This window comes from Archocentrus centrarchus, chromosome 1, assembly GCF_007364275.1.
Source record: "Archocentrus centrarchus isolate MPI-CPG fArcCen1 chromosome 1, fArcCen1, whole genome shotgun sequence".
Taxonomy (NCBI): Eukaryota; Metazoa; Chordata; class Actinopteri; order Cichliformes; family Cichlidae; genus Archocentrus; species Archocentrus centrarchus.
Genome location: NC_044346.1, coordinates 32344708 through 32369327, shown reverse-complemented (window position 1 = coordinate 32369327; position 24620 = coordinate 32344708). Strand labels below are relative to the sequence as shown.

The 24620-nt window shown below is 41.9% G+C and overlaps 1 protein-coding gene across 1 annotated transcript in view; it reads right to left on the bottom strand.

The window, feature by feature from the left end:
* Positions 1 to 22350, bottom strand: part of bcl11ab (BCL11 transcription factor A b) — a 31319-nt gene extending 8969 nt beyond the window's left edge. Inside the window, exons 1-2 of the mRNA XM_030734829.1 lie at positions 22036 to 22350; positions 18976 to 19368 (exon numbers count right to left, since the gene is read on the bottom strand). Of these exons, the coding sequence (XP_030590689.1) occupies positions 18976 to 19368; positions 22036 to 22090 (448 nt within the window). The 5' untranslated portion in view covers positions 22091 to 22350. The remainder of the gene's footprint in view (positions 1 to 18975; positions 19369 to 22035) is intronic.
* Positions 22351 to 24620: the final 2270 nt, after the last annotated feature.

The following is a 24620-nucleotide window of genomic DNA, read 5'->3' as shown; positions in this document are numbered from 1 at the left end:
CTTAAAGACAGTTAAGCAGTCCCTATCTCTTCTTGTACGCTTGCATGATACAGATATTAGCATCATCTAAAGCTTAAAAAACAAGATGCTCTCACACCATAAGCATAAAAAAAAGACATTCTATCAATATAATGTTGGCACTTATGGTATTTTGTCCTCCATCTATTCCCGTAGTACTGTAATAAGGACCAGGTTAAGTGAAATGTGTGGCATAAGGGTTAAAAAAAGGCAGCATGAGGCAAAATCGGCATTCAGTACAGTGCGCACTCTACATGGACTTGCACAAACAGCCAAACATAAATAATAAATTAAAAGTTGGGGTAAAACACAAAGCAGATGAAAAATGAAAATGAAGTTGGCCTAAAAGTGAAGACAGAGAGAGAAAGTGAGCGCAGGACCAAAAAAAGAAAGGTTTAAGAAGAAAAGCAGGTAAAGGGGTTTAAAGACTTTGTCTAGTCTACAGGCACAGACCTGTAGTCGGGGTATCTCTGGACATCCAAACAGATAGATACAACTTCACACACTGCAACACACATACACACACAGTGTGTCTGTCTGGACTGAGTAAACACTTAAGCCTGTCTGAGGTTAGAGTCATTCCCTTTTTGTCCCTCATGCAGCCTGCATGCTCTTTCATTTTTCCTCCTTCCATCACGCTATTTTCTTAACACGCTCTGATGACAGCACTGAAAGAGGTCAAAGCAGGTCTTTCTTTCACAATCTCACACACACACACACACACACACACACTAACCCACCCTTAGCTTCTTCCTTACCCCTTTCGATACTTCTCTTGGCTATTACTTTTGTAAGATGCATGCAAATATTTTCTCTAAATCCTCCTTTTCTTAAGCTCAAAGGGACTCTTCACTTATAAACACCTGTGTCACGGGTTTTTTGGCACTCAGTTACTGTTACTTCCAGAGAAAATGAGACACAAATGAGACAAATAAAGACACTCGCACTCACACTTATCTGTTTGTGGATATCACTGAAGGAGATATTTGTTTGAGGACCTTTGAGGTGGTTTCAAGCATCAGATACACTTAGATCAATGGTATTATATATACCAATGCTACATATTCTTTGCCTCATGCTAAAGTGGGCAGCTCACAAAGTTTACCTAATGTTGACCTGAGTTGTTTGTTCATAAACATGCTCACAGTAGCCCCAGAAGCTCTCAGGCATGGGCTATCATTTAGATATCAGTGAACAAAGGCTGTTTTAAACATGCAGTTATTTTTCACCCTGTCCTACCACCTCAGGGTGAGAGGACCAGGGCATGTGAGCTTGGGCCAAGCATAGCAGCTCGTTATGCATAGGAGCCTCAAGGCATTGTGGAGGGACATGGCACTTTAAAACAAGAGGGCCAGTGTGTTGGAGTGTCCCGTGGCCTGGAGCTGTGGAGGCTGAGGGTTTAACACGCGTCCCATCTGGTGTGTGTGACTGTGCACACGGTGGTCGAGTGGTTAAGGAAGCATCAATAGCCAGACTCTTTAGATCGAGGGGTGTCTCGGGGTCAGATCTAGCTCACAAATCCATTTTCCTTAGAAAAAGCAACAGTGGAAGTTAGAGAGCGATTTGATCTTTTTTTTTTTTTTTTTTTTATCTTGGCACAAAACATCTTTATTTTACCAAGAAGAGTACACTGGAATTGAAGCTTAGGACATGAAGTTCTCTGATCCTGTAATAAGGACACAGCCCCTAACAGTGAGACCTCAGTGCCCCAACCAACCACCATCCATTCTTCCAAGCCTCCATTCCCCATTACATTATTAATTCATCAAGGAGAAAACTGTGTTGGGCCATTGCTCAGCCCAGGCGCTTTCCAAATCTTGATTAAAATTGCAAAATGGCCTCCTGTTCAGCCCTAATTCAGCCCCTTCCGACAGAAGCAGGGAGAGACATAGCAGAGCAAAGAAGTGGTCAGATATCCAAAGTGACCTACATATATTTCTTTTTGAACTGCTCAGCTGGATGCTAGAACTTTACAGGACTACTGTCTTTGTAGTCATTACATCTTTATTTGTGCCCAGTTACCATGTTATTACCAAGCTGTAACAAAGTGCTACTGCGGTTTGATGCCAAAAAGGATCATAGCTTTTGTCACATGTCATTTTTGGGCTAATGCCTTAAAAGGAGTTGACAAATCAATGAGTTGAAGTTTGATTGCACATTATGTTGCAGATTTTTATTTTTTTTTTCTCTGTGACACAAGACTCTACTGTACTTGCAAGAGGAAAGACTTTAGGGTTAGTGAAGGCTGAAGGCATTCAGTTCATATACGTATGTAAAGTTTACTATCAATAACAGCCTGTAAGATGGATGGGCCACATGCTTGGCGAGAACAGGCCACGCTTCACGCAATTCTTCATCTCTGAGTCTTGCTTTACCAGATTCCTGCCTACTAATTGAAGACATGTGGTCTGATCAGCCACTATAGCGAAGATTGGAAGATAATGGCCCAAACAGTAGAGAATGGGACCTAGTATAGATCAGAAAGCCAACACCCACAATCAATATTTCTATTATCCAGCAGAAGGCAAAATCTGCATCTATATCAGTGATACCTTTAATTTTGTTGCAGTGTGTGTGCTGGTGAAAGAATGTTTAACACAGGTACCTGTTTTTTGTTTTGTTTTGTTTTGGTTTGGTTTTTTTTCAGCTCTTTTCAGTTACGTGCATACTCACACCATAATATGGATCTTTCTGCATATTCTCCCCGGAGGTGTGTCAGATCCTCGCTTAGGTCTAAGCTGTAGTGAGCGTGATATTAATTAAGGTAGCCAACCTGTAGGTTCCTTTGTGCCCAGCTGTAAAGCATAAATCAGGCTTTTAACAAGGCTAGGGCCCTAAGATCTCAAACCGTGCTGGAATGTTACCTGTACAGCCATGCCAAAAATCTGTCTGGGTCTAGGGCTCCTATAGATTGCTATGTTTATAAGGGGGGGCTATAGCAACCTACCCTGGGGATGGAAAGAGAGCGGGCAAAGCAGAGGAGAAAAAAAAAAAAAGGAGGGTAGCTAAAGAAGGGCAAGAACTATTCCTATTGGGTCACTGGGTTTAAGTTGGTGGGCAAGCGTGCATGCATATGTGCGATATGATGCTGATGTACAAAACATTAATTCACTATTTTTGTAAATGTTGCATAAAACCAAAAGGTAACTGAGGTAAAATAATAGAAGCCAGACCGAGATTATAAGAAAGAGGATGGCAGTAATAAATCAGCAAACGTGCAACCATCTTTCCCTTCAGACACAGCAAAAGATGTGTTACAAAAGTGCCAGAATGAGCTTTTAGACCTCAAAAACAGTTGATGAGCAGGACATGTGAAGAAACCCCATGTCCTTTTAGTGACAGAGGGATTTATTTACAGACAGCTGCAGAACAGGACACATGCATGTATAGACGGACTGGCTGGCAGGCTGGTTAAGTCCACCTCCAAGTCATTATTTCTGCACAGAAAGGGTCAGTGAGCTGAGATATTCCTCAACAGGCAGTGGCAAGACATATTCACACACACACACTTAAAGGAAATAGACAGCATAATGCAAATATACACATCTAGGCTCATTTAAACACATTACACAGTGTGTATACTTGCTGTATACACACTGTGTAGAAGCAATGCAATAAACTGTACTTTTAGTTTATTTTCAAATGTATTAAATGGTACAACAGCACCTTGCAGTGCAATGCCTGCAGTGGAAGAATTGCTTATAAATGACATATAAATTAGTGAATGTGGAAATGAAGAAATTTAAATTTGTGGCTGATCAGGGGATGGGCAGAACTAGTTCCTCAGGCTGCACTCTGCAGCACCACCTGAGATTTGTGGGCCAGATATTTGTGCCATTGCTCCTCTGTAGACTATGAAACTTAATTTAGAGAAGTTACTACTTGAGTAGCATCACCACGCAGCTAAAATTTTACTATGCTGATGCAAACTTCAACTCCAACTCATTTTTTAAAAGGTCTTCCTTCTACAGCTTCCTTCTTCTTCTTCTACACCTTTTTTTTCTCATGCCACTCATGCAATCATAGCCCCAGCATGAATGTAACTCCACTCCCTTCAAACATGAACTCAGATTCTCAAGATCTGCCCTGCCACTTTGAGAGATCGTGACAACCCCTGACTGACAGAAGGGTCAGAAGGTCATTGACCCCAGCAGACTGACTGTGTTGCATTCTGAGAAATAAACTTTGTTTGAAGAAGGTTAACCTGCATAGATCCTATATGCTTATTCCATATATGTCCAGCTGATATGGTGTAGCCCCACAGAAAGGAGGCCAAAGTGCCTGAGAATGCTTCGCAGATGACCCAACAGCTATCTCATGTACCTTTGACACTGCTGTACAGATATATAGACATAAAAAGATATGTTTGCTCATAAAACACATGCCCTTTATTGCTCTCCCCTACTTTCATCACCTCTACAATACATGGAGGGGTAGCTGATGAAAAGAGGAATTAAGGGTAATGAAAGAACAAGGATATTATCTGGAGAGGAAGGGGTGTAGCTGAAGGGTGTCAGGAATGGCATAAAAAGCTGCGAAGAAGAGAAAAATGGAAAAACAAAAGAGTGGTGGACAGCTTTACACGGCAGCACCCCATTCTAGATTACATTAGTGGCAGCTGCTTCCTTTGTGTGGTTTTATGGCCTGGCCCCAAGAAAAAGCTGCTAAAATTTCATTTAATCTGCAGCACAAACTCAAGTGTCTGTCAGCCACTCAAACAAGGGGTCCTAAAAGCACCACGCTCTCATATAACTCCAGCAAAATAACGCTAATAATATCTCTCTCCGTAGCCATACAGGCAGACATTTTGTGTAACCAAAGAGGGCTTGCGTGTGCTGCCGGTGCATGGGAAACTGGCCCACTCTTTCAGTCCAGGGGCAGGCCTTTAATGGTGGGTGAGGGAGCCAGCCAACATCCTCCTTCGCCCCCCCCTTTATCTTCACCTCCTGTTCATCCTTCCAAAGTCATTAGCTTATGTTAATCACTTAAACTACCAAGAGTGACCCCCAATTTCATTTATACTTAACAGCTTTCATACTCAACAGCAGATGATGACACAGCTGCTACAACTGATTCAGTAAGGTAAAATAACTGTATAGCCAAGGCTATATTTTGTGTTTATTTATATTTACTTCTCTACATATAGTTTGCGATAATAAGAATCTAAAAATCTTTTTTTTTTGCTTGTTTTTTAACTTAGCAAAGATACCTAATATTTTTTTTCAATAGCTGCATGATGTAAGAAGTACAGCTGTGAAATAACTGTTGCCAAAAGTTGTCCAAAGTCTAAAATGATCAGAACCACACGTAAATGACTTATGAAGAATAAACTAATAAAAAAAAAAGAACAAAATATGAAATGCCAGCATTATCTATATTTCAGTTATCTCAATATCCTGTTCCAAAAGATCCAGAAACCAAATATTTTATTAGCTTTGTTTGCCAGATGCGAGTCTGGAGCTTTGACGGCATGCTAACTGACAGACTGCAGCAGCACAGGCAGCGGTTAGGGGCAGCTTCCTTCCTGAGCTTTGGGATCACAAAGCGACATGTCCACATGTACTGTATATATTGGCATGTGACACCACTGCTTTAGTTTAACGCAAAAAAAAAAGAGAGCAAATGACGAGGAGGTGCTTCTGGGATAAAAAAAAAAAGATGGTTGAAGAGAACTAGAGAGATTGGAGAGAAAATGTAACGGAGAGGATAAAAGAAAATATGAAAGCACCAAGCAGAGACAGAAAAAGACTGAGTGAGTTATAACAGCCCGTCTGGTCAAGATCTCCTCTCCATCTGTTTAAATGAGGTGGATCACAGTCTCACTTGCACATTGCTCATCCACTTAGGTTTGGCTTAGGCTTAAGAGACTGGCACCACTGTGTGATGATAATAACAATAAAGTATGGCCTCCACATAAATGGAATCACTGTAGTTGTCAACCTTTCTCCTTGTTTTACTGAACAGGCAGGTGTGTGGGTTTTTTTTTCATCATCATCTGATGCACTTCTTAGAATTACTGTAATGCCTAGCATGCTTTTTGCTCTTGGTTAAGTTTGACTGAGTTAGTGGCAACTTTTCAAAGTAAGAATTTTTTTGAGTGTGTGGATCCTTTAAGTTTTGCAATATGGTGTTAGTGCTACTTCTAGTTATACTATACGAATTAGTAACTCTGTGGGTATCAAAGCAAATGGTATCAAATAACTTTATACTTTGGTACTTTGGTAAATTTCTGTGAAATGTACTTTTTTCCTTCCTTGCCCAGATTTGAGGAAATGATCGATATTTTTCTCATAAATGTGCAGTAAACATGGCAGGTTAGCTTTCTTTAGCATCAAAGGCTAGAAAGAAAGAAAACAGTAAGTAAAAGTAAAATAATTCACCTACTAACACCAGTAAAGGCTACCGATTTATGGTTTTTATCTTGGTCAATTTAAAAAATTTTTATTGCAAAATTTTATGTGTAATTATTTAACTGTCAAGTGCAATCACCAGTAATAGCAGGACTTTCATCATCTTTAAACTGAACCAAGGTGATTACAGTTGCATTTATCTTCTCATCTGAGATTCTGCAAAAAAGGCTCTAAAATATATTTCCTAAAATATTCAACTATTCCTTTAATCCCATGCTTCCTCTACCGAGACTGGTCAGTCAATCAAAGTGACATTAAGCAGCAAGTTGTGTGCTCAAGACTGTTTGCTGAATTTAACATTATTTGCTTAGCCAAGACTAAAAAAACACTTTGAAACCAATGAGAGCAATTTAATACATACACTGACTTTAAAAATATGCTAATGGACATTCAACCTTCCTTTTTCAATTTAAAACAGTATTTACCAAAAGAAAAAAAGAGAGAGAAAAAAAAGAATAAAAGCAAAAGCTACACAAACACAAATGAGTGATAATGAAGACATAGCAAGCTGTAGGAGGGGAGGCGGAAGAGATGGGCAAGGGCAAATTAACCTTTTTAATTGGAGAGTGGTAGCCCTCTTTGGACCCTGCAGTTGGATCCAGAGTGCTGACAGATGATGAGAGGGAAATGGCAGGCCTATTACAGGCAATCTGGCCCTGCAACTTGGCAGACCAATGCAGTACCAGAGCCTGGGGAGAACAGGGCATGTCCAGCATAGAAAGCACTGCCAGACCGCTCACCAGCAGAGAAGGACTTGTCTCAATAAAGTTATAAATAGGGAATGGTTATCTTGGCACTTTGAACTGCGGGGCAAAAGGTTGTCATAAGGGAATCTAGTTTCCTTTCTGATAACAAAATGCTACCTGGTCAAGAAAGAGGAGAAGGGCTTTGCTTTAATGAAAGAGAGAGAGAACCAGTCTGACAGGTCTGAGAGAAGAGAAGGGCCAGAGACAGAGGTGTGTGTGTGTGTGTGTGTGTGTGTGTGTGTGTGTGTGTGTGTTTTGCGGGGGGGGGGGGGGGGGGGGGGGGGGGGCACACTAAAAAATTCACACACCATATAAGTTCACCTGACTTTGTGCTCATGCACACACATTTTCAAACCCACTCCTTCTGTCCTGTGTTCACATAGGAGGCAGATGCAAGAGAAAAACATCAGAGAGGATAACTTCCTGACTGTCTGTGTGTCTGGATGTGAGAGCCATGTTTATGTCTGGGGATACAAGGAAAACAAACATCAAGGTCAGATAAACTGGAGTCTGTTCAAGCAATAGATAGCCCCTTCTTAACAGGGCTGAAGGCCTGTTTTAACATACACTCCCAGGGGGACACCAGGATTTAGACAGAACCCTTAGTCAGGATTTAATTTTAAATATCTGGACCCTTGCACCATTAGTTATTTAGCAAGCTGAATACTTTTTACTTGACATATGACAGACACTTGTAGGTTGATAGCATGATGCCAAAGTGCTCCAAATCTCATCTGAAATAAGAGCTTCTTTCCATGTACAGTACCAGTCATAAGTTTGGACACACTCCCGGTAAGTACCGACTGGTACTGGATAGCATGCATGAAAATGTCATGTTGTTCTCTACACAACATGTCTCTACACACACTGTCTCGCTGTCCAGCAGACGGTCAAAATAAACATAATCCTGACGCCTAGTCTTTAATGCTGACCCCATTAGCGAGATGCCAGTGGACATCTCTAGGTCATCACCATTAAGAATGATCAATCTTTGTCTCTGTACTTCCATCCCTTCCTTTTGTCACTTTGTCAATCCATCCCTCAGTCCATGTTATCTGTTTTTTCTCTCTTTTTTTGTCCATCTATCTTGAGTTATGTATGTTAATGCATTTAGAAAAAGACACAACATGGCATGCCATGCATAGCCATCCAAAGGACGCATTAAAGTCCACAGTCTCACAGTCTCTGCATGTCTGTATGTATGCTTACCCAAGTTATGCCCATCTCTCAGCATCTGCTTGCATTTCATGCACACAAGGACTCACTTACAAATTTCTCCATCACTGTCTTTGTGTATGTCTGTGCCCATAAAGACACACACACACACACACACACACACACACACACACACACACACACACACACACGCACACACACACACACACACACACACACACACACCAGACACATGGCCGAAGAGAGCAGACTACCATCTGGGAGTAGTGGCCGGCTTTGTCTGAGAGGGTGAAAGCGCCAACAAGACTCTCCTTTAACATGCACACACACACACGCGTGCACACACACACACACACACACGCACATAAACCAAACACGCAACCCTTGCAACAGCCCCCATTACCCTCCCCATCCAACTGCTCTAAGTGTGAGAGCTCTTCTCATACAATCTGCACATATACATATGCAAATTTGCAGGGGGCATTATAAAAACAGCCATCATCTCTCTCTCTCTCTCTCTCTCTCACACACACACACACACACACACACCACACACACACACACACACACACACACACACACACACACACACACACAAAAGCAAGATATTTTTTGGCCTCTGCACCAAAGTAGCCACACAAGATTTTTGGAGAAAAAAAAAACATATTTCTAAGAAATAGAGCAATAGCTTGAAGGCTCAAAGTAAATGGGGAAACTAAAAAGAAGAACCTTATTTATAAATAACAAACTAATGTGGGCATGTGTGAAATACATGCAAATAGGATTGCACACATTTACATGTAGACAATTAAATACATACACATGCAGACATGCAAACATACATTATCCACATCTTTCCTCCAGCGTGCATGTGATGGATACATATAATCGCATCTGTCTAATTGTCCTTATAGTAAAACATCACACTTGTCTATTTTTAGAACCTAGCCCTGGTTCAGTACAAATGTGAAGCTGTTTATAAAATCATCATGCATTTATATTCATAAACTGTTTCCAAACTTCAAAAAAAAAAAAACTAATCAAATAAATTACAGAAATTAAGATGTTTGATACAAGACGAATCAAGTTCTGTTTTGCTGCTGTTGAGCTTTAAAGATTTTTTCTGGTGTCCATTTGTCATAATCAAATAGGATCAGGCGCTGAGCGAGAACAGAGGAAGAGAGCGAAAGAAAGTCAGGTATCAGGGAAAAAAAAAAAAAAAGAAGCAGACACCTGCAAGGCTAGCTGAAAAGGTGACACCTAATCCACTCCTTTTCTTACATAAACATCCCCATGTCTTTACAACCAACCTTTCACACAAGTATCACACCTTTTAAAAATTTCTCACCTCAGCAGTACACGCTTCTGCTTGAGTCATAACCCCACTTTTCACTTATAATTATGAGCATGTGCCCGGCCAAAAAAATGTCAACATCTTGTCAATCAAGGAAGCAATTTTATTAAAAACATAAATGCTGTTTTCTAAAAGAAAGGAGGCAGATAAAGTGACAAACTCTTGGTCCCTGGAATTTCTTAGATGTTCCCGATGTGACAGAGCCTTCTGATCTGCCACGTCGAGGGAGGGTTTTTGTGTGAGCTGAGAACATTTGAAGTAGAATAGCGAACAGCTTGCTCTCAAAACTCAAGGGACACATCCGAGTCATAATTAGGAGAGAAGTTGTGTCCATATTTTTTACCGCTCACAGACACAAACACATTCAGCAACGCCGACACATACAGTACATGAAATATGGCTGCAACTGACACAGGCAGTTTTTCGCCCACACGGCACAACAGTCCATTATGTGCATTTTCCACATCAAATTCTTTCCCCCAGTTTTCACCAATCTCGTGTTTGCTGTAATGTTTTCAGTACACAATAGCAGCAGTGGTGTTAAGCTAATGTTGCCCCATCAAGAGGAGAGCACCAACAACAACCAAACACTTTTCTCTCCTCTTCCCACCCTGTTTACGACCGGATCCATTCGTGTCTCACTTTGTTCCCACGCTCCCTCACTTCTTTTTTCTCTCCTCTGCATTGTCCTGTGCCCTCAGGTTAGAGGTTCTCTCTGTTTCTTCCACTAAAACCTGGAAAACAGAGGAGGAGGATGAGAATAGAGAGAAGAGGAGGGCTGAGCAACAAGGCCTGTTCGTCTGCCTTCTTCGGCCTGGCTGACTAACCGGTCTGAACTGGTTCTGACATAGGTGAACTAGAGAAGTGTCCTGTTTCGCCTCTGGACAAAAAGAACCATGGTGGCATTCCATGGACAGTCAGCAGGTACCAGGAAAGTATACATCTGCCTATGTGTGTGTGAATATTTGTGTGTGTGTGTGTGTGTGTGTGTGTGTGTGTGTGTGTGTGTGTGTGTGTGTGGGTGTGTGTGCGCACGCCTGTCTCCCAAGACCTTTGAGGCCTGGATCATTGCCAAGTTCATCTGTTAATGGACAGCTACTAGGAGAAAGACCCCCCCCCCCCGACCCCTCCCCCCCGCCTCCCTCCTCTCTGTCTCTCCAGCAGCCGTGCCTGCTCACGACACCCCCCACCCCCACCCCCTTAACCACCCCAACCCCCATCCAGGCCTGTTCAGATACTGGCCAGCCCGCAATCTCCCTCTTCCTCCACTCCCCTTCTTCGTTCCCCTGAAAGCTATATCATTCTCTTTCTCCCTCTCCTCCTCACTGCCCCCCAATACTATGTGTGTCTCCTATTCAAGATAAACAGAGAGCTTCAAGTTCAGGGGACACCCTGGGACCCTTTAACAAAGCCATCTATCATGCTGTCTGCCTGAGCCTCCTTTGGACATACTGGGCTTTGCTGCTGCTCCTGCTGCTGCTATGTCTCTCTCTCAGTCTGTGCATGTGCACGAGAGTGTGAAAGCCCATACGCTGGATATAGACCATACAGGCAGCCTGTTAACTCTAACTAGCAACTTGCGCTAGCTGATCCAGATCTGGATAATTTGTGTAATGTGTTTCTGGCCCCTCCACAATCACAGCAAAGACAAACTGACAGCCCGCTCACCCACCCATCCAAAATTAGACAAACTCCCAATAAAAGGCATGCCACAGAGTGCACACATGTAAGCCACTTTCTCAGCACACCTTGGAGATAGACATTGCTGACCTCTCTCTGATTCCCCTCAAGTCAAACTGTGGGACGATTAACCAAACTGTCAACAGCTTAATAGTCTGGGAATAAGAGACTGACAGTAGGCCTCGAAGCTCTGTGTAAACACTATGGAGATTATGAATGGTACATGAGAGAGGGAGAAGGGAGAGCGAAGAAGAATCATAACCGAATGGGAGAATCCCTGTTCACACAAGCAATATTTTATGGATCAAAATATCTGGGTGGTCTGTCATACATAAAAATGCAGTAATATGACTTTTCCATTTTGAAATTGTATTCCGTGGATTATTTTTTTGGGTTGCAACAATTTTGGAACAGCAGCAAGGAGGTAAGTTATGTCAAATAAGAAGATAAGGTCATAATTGGTTTAATTAACTTTTTTCCTTTTTTTGACTTTATGTTTAGTAAATCCACCCGTACTGGGCTACAAAGAAGGTTTATAATTTTTAGAGTATGCCACATAAAGTGTTCAGCCGCTACAGTGCTGATGAGGAATGTGTTAGGAATATTTTTTCAACTTAGGATGCATATATTTATTTTTTATTTTATTTTATTCTTACTATCAAGCTACCGTGACCAGAGCTGGCTAATTAACTCTTGCCACAATTTCACTCCAGACATTCACATCCTGGTCACAGAAACACTCCTGCCTCTCTTACTCCCTCTCTTACACCTCTTTTTGTTTTTTTTCCTCATTTATTTTTCCAACAAACAGCCACAGCAGAGGCCCCAAAAGCCCAGCAGCTGCTGTCCTCTTCAGCCTTCAAGAGAGGTGGACTGGCCTGCAGGTTTTAGAGCGCTAAATTATCCATTAGATGTTATCAAGTTGTAGCAGGCTGATGCCATTCTGCTAGGAACCATCAATCTTTCATGAGTCCCAGACACAACGTGCATTGGGATGCACTACCAGAATCTCTTCACTCCCAATACAGCACCCTCCCTATCCAACTCTGCAAACTGCACGCAAACGTGGATACGTACACATAGTAAAGTTGACATCCACACACACAGTCAACAAATACACATGCTGACATAAATGCAGTCAGGTACACACTCTTGCAGAAACAAGCTGGACAGAGCTTGCTTAGGGAACATTCAGTTCTTACGTATTTTTTGCCCCCTTCTAGCTCACCCCACTTTTCCCCCCGAAACAACAATTTGAGCCAAGCCTCAAAATTTACGCTGCCTAAACTGTGTTTCACCACCCCTCACACTAGGTTCCGTTGCACACTCTTCCTTTATTTTCTCATCTCTCTTTCTCTCCCCTCCCTCTTCTTCTTGCTGTGGCCTGGCAAGCAGGCAGGGCAGACATGTTCAGAATGTGCTCCAGTAATGGGCTAATCAAAAATGCAAAACAATTGGCAATTACCGTGCAGGGCCCTAATGGTCATTAGAATTTACAACAAGGTAATGAACTGAGAGTCAGCTCAGTCCATGCATATTCATAAAGCAATCAGGCCTTTGAAGATTAAAGAAGCGCTTCAAATTTAAATGAGGGCGCCAGCATGTTATCAGTGAGATTCAGCCTGCAAAAGTAAAGGGTGCCTGGGACAGGAGTGTGCATTTATGAGTGTGTGTACATGTATGTGTCTGCGCGGAATGATGGCTGGGGGTCAGTTTGGTGTGGGGGTTGGAGTGGAGGTGGAAGTATGTGTGTGCACGCATGCATCTGTGCATAAGTGATCAGCTTGTGTGCATCACTCTCATTTGTGTGCAAGCTTGTGCTTGTATGCTTGTGTGCAAAGCAAACTACAGCACACCTATACCAGCTTATAGCCTAAATTTAAATCTAATGACTAAATCAAGATGCTGTAAAAAATGAATGAATCTTCTGAATGTTTCAAAGATTTGAATCTAAGATTAAATGTACAGTTAATTTGAGCTATTAGGAGGCAATGAGTTTTTGAGCAACCCCCAAGGAATAAAGCAAGAATAAAGGTGGTGAGTTTTCACAAGTGCAGCATCAGACAGAGGGGCCCTCTGTCCTTTATCTTGTGGTTGAGATAAGGTGGGTGAAACAGAGTTATCCACGACCACCAGCCCATATTCAAATGTACAGACAGATGCGCACACGCCCACAGACACACAATTCTGACAGGTCAGTACTGTCACTGAAACCTGTAGTGGGCCAGACAGTAGAGGAAGAAACACTAGATAGTGACCAGGATCAATGGGATCAGACTAACACAGTGTCCTTCTCCCATGGCCTCAGTATTATCACCTTGAGTTGGAGAAAGACAAAGCAACCATCCAGCAGCACCACAGCCTTAAATACTACAGTCACAATAGGAATATCAAAGGTTGAGATGACATTCTGAATAGTGATACAAGTTGTGATAGTGTGTTACAAACTCTTAGAGATACAAAATAACAAAATCTAGTTCAGTTTCAGTTCAAGACTTACAGGATTATGAAAAAGGGGGATTTTTTTTTTTTTTTTTTGAAGAAAGCATTAAAGGGAAAATTACCTTGTCAAATCTACTCCCATTCTCACCTCAAACTAACCTGCCTACTTCCTAAAATACTACTTCTCTTCTCTGTGATCTGATCTGCCACTTCCTGAGTAACAGCTGTATCAAAGACACTTTTTCTTTTCTGTTTCTGTTCTGTCTAAAAATAAAGTCATTAACCTGCAGGTGGTGATGCCGGCAGCTGGCATGACAGGCCCTGATGCTGTCAGATGACCTCTGACCCTGTGATGTGACTCTCTGCCACAGAATTGACAGGGCAGCAGCAGGACATGCTTATTTCCGAGGATACTTTTTTATCCAGCATGATGTGGCTGTGGACAAACAAGAATGTTTCTGTTGTATAGCTTTGTTTGACAGTGGGTAAAGAGGATGGATGGAGGCAGTGTATGTGTGAGTGTTTATGTCTGTCTCACTCTGCAGCCAAATCTGTGAGAGTGAGAATGAGCTCTAGAGTGGATGTTGGAAGGCTTTAAGAGGTGCAGACACACTAATGTAGCCAAAACTTTCAGTTTCCAGTCCCCCAAGACAAACTACTGGAGCAATGTGTGGAGAGAGGCTATGATTGAGAGAGGGAGAGAAAGAGATAGGGACAGAGAGGAAAGGGTAAGCAGAAGAGAGTGGGAGGGACAGAGGGGAGGGGGCTAAAATAAGGATCATATGTTTCTGACAGTTCTCATCAGCTCACGACACATCATGGGGCCTCTGCCATAACGCATTTATTACAGACAAAACACAGGTTCACAGGAGGGGGTTTACACTATATGTGTGCACTGTAGCGTATGTGTGCATCTTTAAAGGAGGCGTGTGCATTGTTGTGTTCATAGAACAGGTGTGTGTACATCTGTGGGTGTGTGCACGCATTTGCGGGAGCTCAGTTTTGTATGTGTGTGTCTGCCTGTGTGTGTCTGTCTTTGTGTCTGTGTGTGCATGTGCATATTTCAACTAGCCTCCACCTGAATGGCCTGAGGCTGTGATGCCGGAGTTGTTAGAAGACAAACAGTGACACAGGAAGCCCAAGTCAGGAGCCCCTGAGGACAGCACGCGTGCGCGCGCACACACACACACACACACACACAAACGCACGCACACACACACACACACTCACTGTACTGCATGCCTACCCTAAACTTCACACACTTCCACTGTCAGTCATAGCCACCACCTCACCATACGTTTTACCTCCTAAACCCACAAAACAGGCACACCTCCTCCAACTCCCGCTTAGACACACACATTTAGGCCCAGCCTGTCCCTCAGGCCCACTGCTGTGTGCCAAGTCTGGCCTGGCATAGTCCTCAGAGGGGTGTCCTCAGGCAAGGCTTGCCAAGTCAAAGACTCTTTCATGTTCAGCCTGCACGCCCAGGGTAGTAAAGCTTTAACAAACAGCAAGACACACACACACTTTTACACACACACGCGGAAACCTATAAACATTTTAAGTGGTCAAAATCACACTTAGACACACATAAATGAACACATTTACACATACATTAGTTTAACAGCATCCGCACTCAAGATGTAAACATTCACTAGACCCCCAGTCCTTGAATACAGCCAGAACCCCTAACATTTAAACCAACAACAAAGGCTGACGAATTTCCACTGACAACATTTGTGGGTGTTCAGAGCTTGGCTTCAGCATACAAAAATGTCCTCCATGAAAAATTCATCCTAAAAACCATTCCTGTTCACCTTCATTAAAACTTAGTGGAACTCACTGCCAAAAATAGGACTGATTTTATCACAGCCCAAAGCGACTGTAAGATCAAATTAGAGTCGCTTTTTTACAGACAATGGGGTCCTTATGTTAAAATATTAGCTGGTGTCCAATCACTGCAGCACTGCACATCTGCGCCTTTTCAGTATCAATTAAAGTGATCACCCAAACAAAGGCACCGGATGCAAACTTGCACAGTGACCCATATGTTTGCTGACTCACATACACACTGGACACAGGAAAAGATTTTGCTACCAAGGAGCCTCTCACCCACCACCACCACCACTAATGCACACTCTCCACACACTGCCCTGCCCAGCCCCCCCCAAGTTTTGCTTGACAGACACCCAGTGTGTGTATATGTATGTGCTTGGGGAAGGAGGGGATATTGGAGAAAGGTGGCACAATGCCAATATGGAGCCTGCTAAATACCTTTGTCTCCACAACACACAGGGAGAAACAGGACAGACAAGCCGCTGCAAGAAAACAGCCACAGAAAGGTGTTGCAAGAAATGCTTCTCTGTTGTTTGAATGTTTTCTTCCTCATAGAAGAAAAGGGTGAAAGGTGGCTGCCATAATTGACTCAGTATCGATTCAGAGTCCAGGTTACAATGGAGGCAGGGCGCTGGAAAGAAGCTGAAGTGTGAGATGGTGGTCGATTTCCACGGTTGCAGTGGCCTCATTAAAACACGTGACTACACTGGTGAGAATTCAAAAGGGTGCTAATGCTGGGATGGATAAATAGAGGGCAGAACAATGTAGTAATAATGCCTCAAAAAAAAAATGTGTTACCAAATTCATGCAATCTAGTGAAGACAAAGAATTTGGAAAAATACTATTTATTCTAAATAGGTCAAGAAGAAGACAATATACAATGTGATTGTGTAGCTAATGTAGGAGGACCAGACAGTAATTTATTTATTGTGCTATTAACAATTGCATTTAGACCACAAAATAATCAGTGTAAATAAAAACTTTGAATCCACTTTACCGGTTTGCCTCTTTAAGTCTAATTTTATGCTGTGAAATAAAAGTAGCTTTACACACTGTAATCACATTTGCTTGAGAAGCCATCATCTGCTCTTTTCTGGGCCATCCATGGTCTGTAGACAAGCTACGATGTCTGTATGCATATCTTTAATTGTTTATCATGCAAATGACGGCACGCAGGCTGCTCTGCCCTCGCCTAACAGCTCAGAGCTCCAGACTGCAGACCCTAACCCCAGCTGCAGTCATAAGACTCCCAGACGGCCTCAGCTGTCCTGTAGACAGAGGCTGAGGGGCACAGCTTCATCTCGAGCTCTGGGTCTATTACGTACTGCCCCTCACTCCTCAGCCCTCACCCTTCCCATTTCCCCCACCTACAAGTTCAACCATCCGGAGTGTCAGCTCCCTTTAGTCTAGCAGCTTCTTTCGTTAACCTAGCTAGAGCCCTTGCCTTCACAAACTGTTGTCCATATGGAAATCCACCTGTGTCAAATGATATTTCAGGAACGGGGTGGAAATTGGAAGAGTCACTTTCATATGAATGATGCAGAGGAGCAGGATGCAGTGAAATCTTTAAGGGTGTAATTTATAATACACTCCCCTGGAATGGACTGGACTTGAGGCGTGTGTAGGAACAGTATATATTGAGATGCCTCAGCTCAGTGTCAGCCTCTAACTGAGCAGGGTAAGAAAACATGGCAGCTAGCATATGGAATAAGGGGTGGCGCGCTGGCACTGCCAGTCTGGATCCATCAATCTTGAACGAAGAAAAAAAAAAAGAGGTGGGAGGAGGCTGTCTTATATGACTAATATGATGTCCTGCACACAGTCGGCAATTTCTGTTCAGCCCCAATAAGTCTTTTGCAGGTTTAAACTTTTTTATCTGTGATGTTGACCTCAGATATTACAACAAGCTAATAACGAAATCAGGTGAGGTGTCACAACGTGATGCAATCTTGCACCACATGCAGCCAATTTAATCTATTCATTAGTAACACACGGCAATCCTGAGTGTTAAACAATAACCAAAGAAATGAATCCTATAAATAAAGTTCTTCACACAGTGTTAGTGACCTTATGATATCATATGAACTCCACTGCACGATGATCCAAGTGAGCAAAAAAAAAAAAAACATGTTCAGACTGCTGACAAGGCCAAGAGGCATGTCAGAAGAATGTGTGTTTTTTTTAAGCATGTGCACATCCATCCTAGTATGTGTGCAAGATTTTCAGGAAACCGCACACTAACGAACAGTGGTTATTCTATATGGCAGAGGGCTAAATAATTGACAACAAATAACAGTAGCCCTTTACAATGCCATCTGCAAAGCTGAAGCACTGACTGATACAGCACAGTGGTGCTCATTATTGAAAACTACCCTCTATGCATTCAGCCTGAATTGGCTTCAAATTCAATCACAACTGCCCAGGCAATCAGCACAGTCTGGCACATGCTATCGGATCTGTTAAAGGAAATGAATAAACATCAAAATGGGCTGGTCAAAATCAAACTCCACTCTATAAAACCAGTCATAAGGGACCTATGCTTGTTTGCACAGCAACTCATGTTTTCACAACAGCCTCATTTAGCCCCCATGGACAACCAACAAACCAACTAGCTGCCTTAAGAAGTCCTTAATTACTCAAATCAAGAAAAACACTGACAATTAGTGGCTGTAGTGTTCCTCAAATAAACAGTTCTTCCTTGACAGATCAGCATAATTACATTCTTTTCTATCTCTTTAATTTTAGAATCACAGTGAGCTTCAGCAGGCGCATATTTGAGGGTACAAGAGATATGGCAGTGTAATAAGCCAGGCTGGGATCGAGATACATCTCTCGCGACCACATGAGAGAGAATGTGAAGTCCACAGGATCTGAGCACATCTGTGATGCAGCAACAAACCAAAAGAAATTGATCTCTTCTTTCTCGCTGGCGCTCTCTCATAATCTGTTTCTTTGTCTATCTCTGTGTGTCTTTTTCACTGTCTGCAAATGTTTCCTTTTATCAAAATCCTTTTCAGGATTATTAATCTTTATGTGTATTCGTGACTCTACTGAGGGAAATTCACAACTCCTAAATGTAGCAGCAGATATTTCACAGTCAGGTTATGCTGATTGGACACATCCCGACTACTGGAAGTGAAATCTCAGAGAGCATTTGTTCTCCTCTGTGGTAAACTGTGTATGAACCTTAGAAAGTGTGACCCTCACCACACACCCTAGAATTTAAAGACTTAATTCACGCTTGAGTGCAAATTTCTCCTGTTCATCTGTTTACTCTTGCATGGCAGCCATGTTAAGCTTTCAGTGTGTTTACCTGTGATATTCTCCTGCTTAGGGATTATTCCTTGCAACGGCGCAGATAAACAATCCTCATCCTGTGGCGACACCTGAACAGCCACCTCGACAGGTTGACGCACCTTCCTTGGGTGCTGATGTTGGGTCCGCGAGTGCGATGAGGATGTGGAAAGAGGAGAAGCGAGCGGGGAGGATGGTGGCCTGTCCAGAGGTTTCTCCACACAGAGGCTACCGTGGCACTGCCTCCGTTTATGTTCAATGAAAAGCAGGATGTCAGCCAGGGGGAAGCGAGAGTGGCACTGGCCGCAGGTCAGCAGGTCCTGGTCCCCTTTTAGGGGCTCACCCTGAGCCACTCTCAGGCTGGGGGAGTCCTGAGAGTCTTCTTCTGGTAAAACACCTGACAGCGGCTCAGCTGGATGAGGAAAAGAAGAGAGAGGCTTGTGACATACAGTGAAGCGAGGATCAATATTCGTGTGAAGGTGTAAACAGCTGTGTCGGGACAGTCAATGGAAATGGAGTCTTACACTCTTATTATATATTCTTTTAAAGGAATAAGGCTGGGTAATAAATGTGCAAACCAGATTTTTAGAAAAGAAGAGAGAAAGGAAGAAAGAGCACACCGACTGCTTCGATAAGGACTGACATGTTCAGCTTGCAGGCAGCAGTCAAACGATTAAGTTGCTTGACCCTCTTTATTGTGCTGCCAATCTCGCTTTTTTAATGAACCTAACACCTCTGAGAATCAAAAAATAGATTCTAATTTGAGTTCAAGATGATTGGACCCCATTTCGTTAAAAGTGCTGGGATCTCGTGAACCAAGGTTAGACATTTGAGGGGTTGGATGTGGAGTAGGTCCCTGAAGTACCGACAGAGAGAGAGAGAGAGAAAGAGAAAGAGAAAAGGAGAGAGAGAGAGAGAGAGAGAGAGAGGGAGCATTTTAAAAGAAGTCATCTAGCCATATGGTAAACGACACTGAGCGCCCCGACTGGGATATTGAGATAAGATGTGATGAATTCTTGCCGCCGGTTCAAACTTTAATTCTGTATCAGGTCAGATGAGAAGGTGGTGAGGGACTATGCAAGATAGGCCCTGTTACTTATATGTTCAGCTGCATTAAAGATGAGGGAATTCATCCCTATTTTACTGGACCTTATCTTAACCAGCTTATGCTGCGGACACAGGCGAGGTGTATGAGGTTGGGTTAGGTGGAAAGATTTTCTTCAAATCAAATAATTTCATTCTGATGTCAAGCAAGAGTGACGTGAATAACTTTGAAAACTAAAATATAATCTTTCTTACTGATATGTCATCATGCTACAATTTTAAGTAGTTTAGGCCAGTGTTTCCCACTGGGTTACAGCAGCAGGTCTCTGCCACTATGAGAGAAATCATTAGGTCTTTTCACTTTTTAGTGTATTATGACTCTGTAATACCAGCAGAGCATTCATTTCATTCCACAGTCACACCCTGAAAATCGCCAAAAGGATTATTTTCATTTTAATTTAAATCCAAAAATTAAAAGAAAGTAAATATGCAACTATTCTTTTGCAACATGGCAGCTGACAGTTAGCCCTAAAACAAGACTTTCAGTGTTTTTGTGCAGTCTTGTTTATTTTGTAATAATGTGTGTGTGTGTGTGTGGGGGGGGGGGGGGGGGGGGGGGGGGATTATATTACAAAGTAAATGAAACTGATCTGGGTCACAACCAAAACTAGAATTTACACTGGTTTTCTTTTTCTTTCTTTTTTTTTAAAAAAGCAAATGTGGATTTTTGGAATCTTTCTTCATAATTTAGTCTGCAGCTATTTCTGAATCATCTTTTAATACGAGGAATCGTTGACTTTTATTAGAAAAAAATATAAGTAAATCAAAGGAACATGAACTAAATAATAACTTATTGCTGCTGAACCGATCCTGTGCATGAGTTTGGTCAAGCAGGACAGGGATAAAGTGGATCAAGTTCAAGTTCATGAGTGGCCTGTAGGACTACAATCAAATTGCGCCCCCCACTGGCAACCCTTCTGACAACTATCCGACAAATGATAGAAGAAATGTTGTGAGAGCATGATTGGTTTCAACCGCAACGGGAACAGCATGCAGAAATATATTTAGTACAAGAATAAAGACAAAAGAAACACACAGCCTCTTAATTCCCACCTTTAACTTACACTTGAACAGCCTGTCTACATCTGGAGACGTCTCCGCGTTAACTGACGCGCGAAAAGAGTGGATTGATTAGGCATTACATTGATAAAGCTCTTATCCAACGAATGGAGCGAAATAATTCTCCGGCAAACAAAAAAAATGTCTCGGCAGTGCGAAGAACGTGTCATTCAATCAAAATCAATGTCCTGCAGTTTTACATACACGCGCGTAAAACGACTGTCCTGCTTTTCTCTCCCGTGCTCCTAAAACAGGATCGCGCACGGAGGTTTATGCGTATCTGTGCAACATACATGCGTTAATGACACTGCCACAAACAAATGAATATACCGCGTTTAAACGCCAGTGGAGTGAAATTTGTTGCAAATAAACTGTACTCCTTGTAGGTAACGCACACGAGGTCTCTGCGCTTCGGACAAGTGTGAATGTAAACACCACTTCCCTGTGTCCAAACCAACTCGGACCTCTGTAAATACATTTTTACAATGAAAAAGGACCTAGGCTGTAGTATTGGAATGGTTTCAAAAGCTACACATGGAAACTTAAGTGAATGGCAGCAGCTGTAAGCCTGTGCTGCTTTCATATAGGCAAAGGTCTCTGGCCATAAAGCTCGTGCATGCCCTTTAATGGCGAAAGAAACCTTGAAGGCTGTGTTATACAACACGTTAACCGACACAAGTTGAGGTTGCCCTGTCACGCTGTCCAAAAACTTCCTACAGCAGACCTCATAATGATTTTAAAGATAACCTGTAGTCTTGGATATGTTTGCGTTTTGTAATTTCACTCAGGACAGCGGTGGGTACGGACGTGAACGTATCCTACTTATTAAAAGAAAGTTGCCATGTACAAAAAAAGGTGGGTCACCGAGAGGGAAAGCCAGTGAAATTAAGTCAAAATGCAATATATCTCCACTTACGCGAAAACTCCCGTTTGCTCAAGTGCTGGGGTTTGCCCTGCTTGCGGCGAGACATGTTGGTTTAGTGACGGATTTTCAGCTGAGTTCACATTGGGAAATCCGTTCCTACAAGGTAAACTCCAAATGAAATATCTTCATTGATGCGTCTGACATCCAACAAGGAAAAAAAGCAACGAGCTGCTGATCATACACGGGGTGAGGCGTAGTGCGGTGCGGGCTGTGCGGAGCTCTTCATGACTTTTTTTTTTGCAAAGAGAGAGTGATGGGGGTATGGTGAAGCCCCCTGCGCTGCAAGTTCAAGTGCGGACGTGACGTTCCTGCGAACTTGAACGTCAGGCGCTGGACGAACTGAGACATACAAAACATGGGCAGGGCGAAGCCGGCCAGTGGGAGGGGGACAGGCCATAATAAAAACCAATGGACACTCATTATGGACTACCTATAGAAGAGAGGAAAAAAAGGGAGACCCCGAAGACACCAATGGACGAAGGGGATCAAGGGGGCTGGGCTAAGAAAGAGAGTGAGACAGAGAGAGAGGGAGAGAGTGAGAGAGGAGAGAGACTGTTTTACAAAAGAAGCAGCAAAAAGCGCATGAACCAAAGAGCATATGTAGCAGGGATGTAGTCGTGGATAAACCAAGCTCTTGCACTCCCGTTTATCAGTTTTTTCAAGCTAATATGAATATGCAGTCTTTATGCAAATTTACAGCGCAGACTGGAGATCTCATTACGTTCTGACATGAAGACTGAATAAAGTGTTCTTTTTTTTTTTTAATTAAGCGTACTTAAATTAATTTAAATCGTATCCCCTGTCAGGATTAATCTGATTAATCTTTATTTGTTGTCGTTATTTTTTATTTTATTATTATTTTTTTTATTTTATTTTTTTTGCTTTCTTTTAGGAACCACTCCGGAAGTGCTGAAACACTGGGTACTCTCCCCGAGGCTTTTGGTTGACTTTTGGATAGGTTAACGAAACCTTTAGTCAAAAGAAAGTGAAATTAGATATTAATAGTCATATATAATATGCTTAATAATATATATATATATATAATTCTAAATAGTAATATATTATTTATAATGTAGCCCACTTATATTAATAATTTAGCAAATAAAATTGTTTGAAAGTGGACATGTAGAAAAAAGACGAAAGGAATAATGAGGAAAAACAAATTAGAATTAGAATGTCTGACTGAATGCTTTGATTTAATTTGATGTGATATTGGTAAATCGTGCTTAAAGCCCTCTTGTCTGGGTGAGGAACCTGAGTCTGTATTCCAAAACTGAAGGGAAACGGGGATTTAACTTGTCATCTTAATGTTTTCACCCAGATGGTCTAATTTATGTTACAGACAAGCAACATTTTCGTACAGCATTCTAAAACACTTCACACAAAAGACTAAAATAATTAACTGCATGCTTCACTGAACACTATAACACACCAATAAAACCTACTAAGTCTGAATTTAATTGTCATTTCAAGTGTTGTTTATTAGAGTATTTATACATATGGCATATTCATAAGATTGAAGCCAGTGTGGGATTTTTTTTTTTTAAATAATCACTTGCAACCAGCAATGTTATTGTTGAAACTTTGAAGGCAAAAGAACAAAAAAAAACAAAACATTTTTTGAACAGTTTTGATCACGTTGCATTTTCGTGGCATTGTTTGATTTTGTTTTCTTTCTTTAGCTACAAAATCATGCAATTAAACTGACGGATAATTTAAAATGTCATATTTGGATTAATGTGTGCAGTCAAGGGTGCTTGACTTTAAACGAAAGGCTGGTCATTTTTCAGTAATGGAACCTATAGGGGGCATATCTAACTAAAACAAATTATGTCAAGTGGATCGGAGTGGCCTAGTGGACAGATTTATATACTCCCTAACCTAGCTTCCATAAATTGTCATGCTGTTACAGAAGTGGTCAAAAGAGACTCGATTTTTTTTTTCTTGCATGGTTTCATGATAAACTAGAGTTTACCAGATCCAGATTAGGCACATAAAAGCCCTCCTCTAATTTAACACAAATAAGAGGCAATAACCAACAATCAGAAGCCATACTTTAAACAAACGGTTCACTTTTATTTTCTTGGTTGCAGGTTAACCTCAAAATCAGGCTCAACAACTGAATTTATGCCCGCATCCAAATCACAGCTCAATACTTTGGCGCCATCTAGTGGTTCAACTCGAGACTGCTTTTAAAAGCAAAATCTTAGCCAATGTATCCTAAGATAATTATACAGAGCTGCTAAACTAGTGCATAAACTAAAACTTAGTGCTAAAATACTAACATAAGTCTGCTACATAATAATGTTAAAGGCATAAATGCAAATAAAATCTAAATCTATAATTTTTGTACATTTTCTGTATTCCATTTCACACTATTGTACAATGATATTCAGCATTTTCAAGTTTACTATTATCATTTATATGAATATTGAACACAATTATTGAGTCACTGTCCAAAATCTATGATCCATCATCTACCTAATTTGGGCCACTCATGGTGAGCCGTCCACAGTATTACATAACCTCATCTTTTCCTATACGAGCGCACTGCGCCACCTTGAGGCCAAGACACG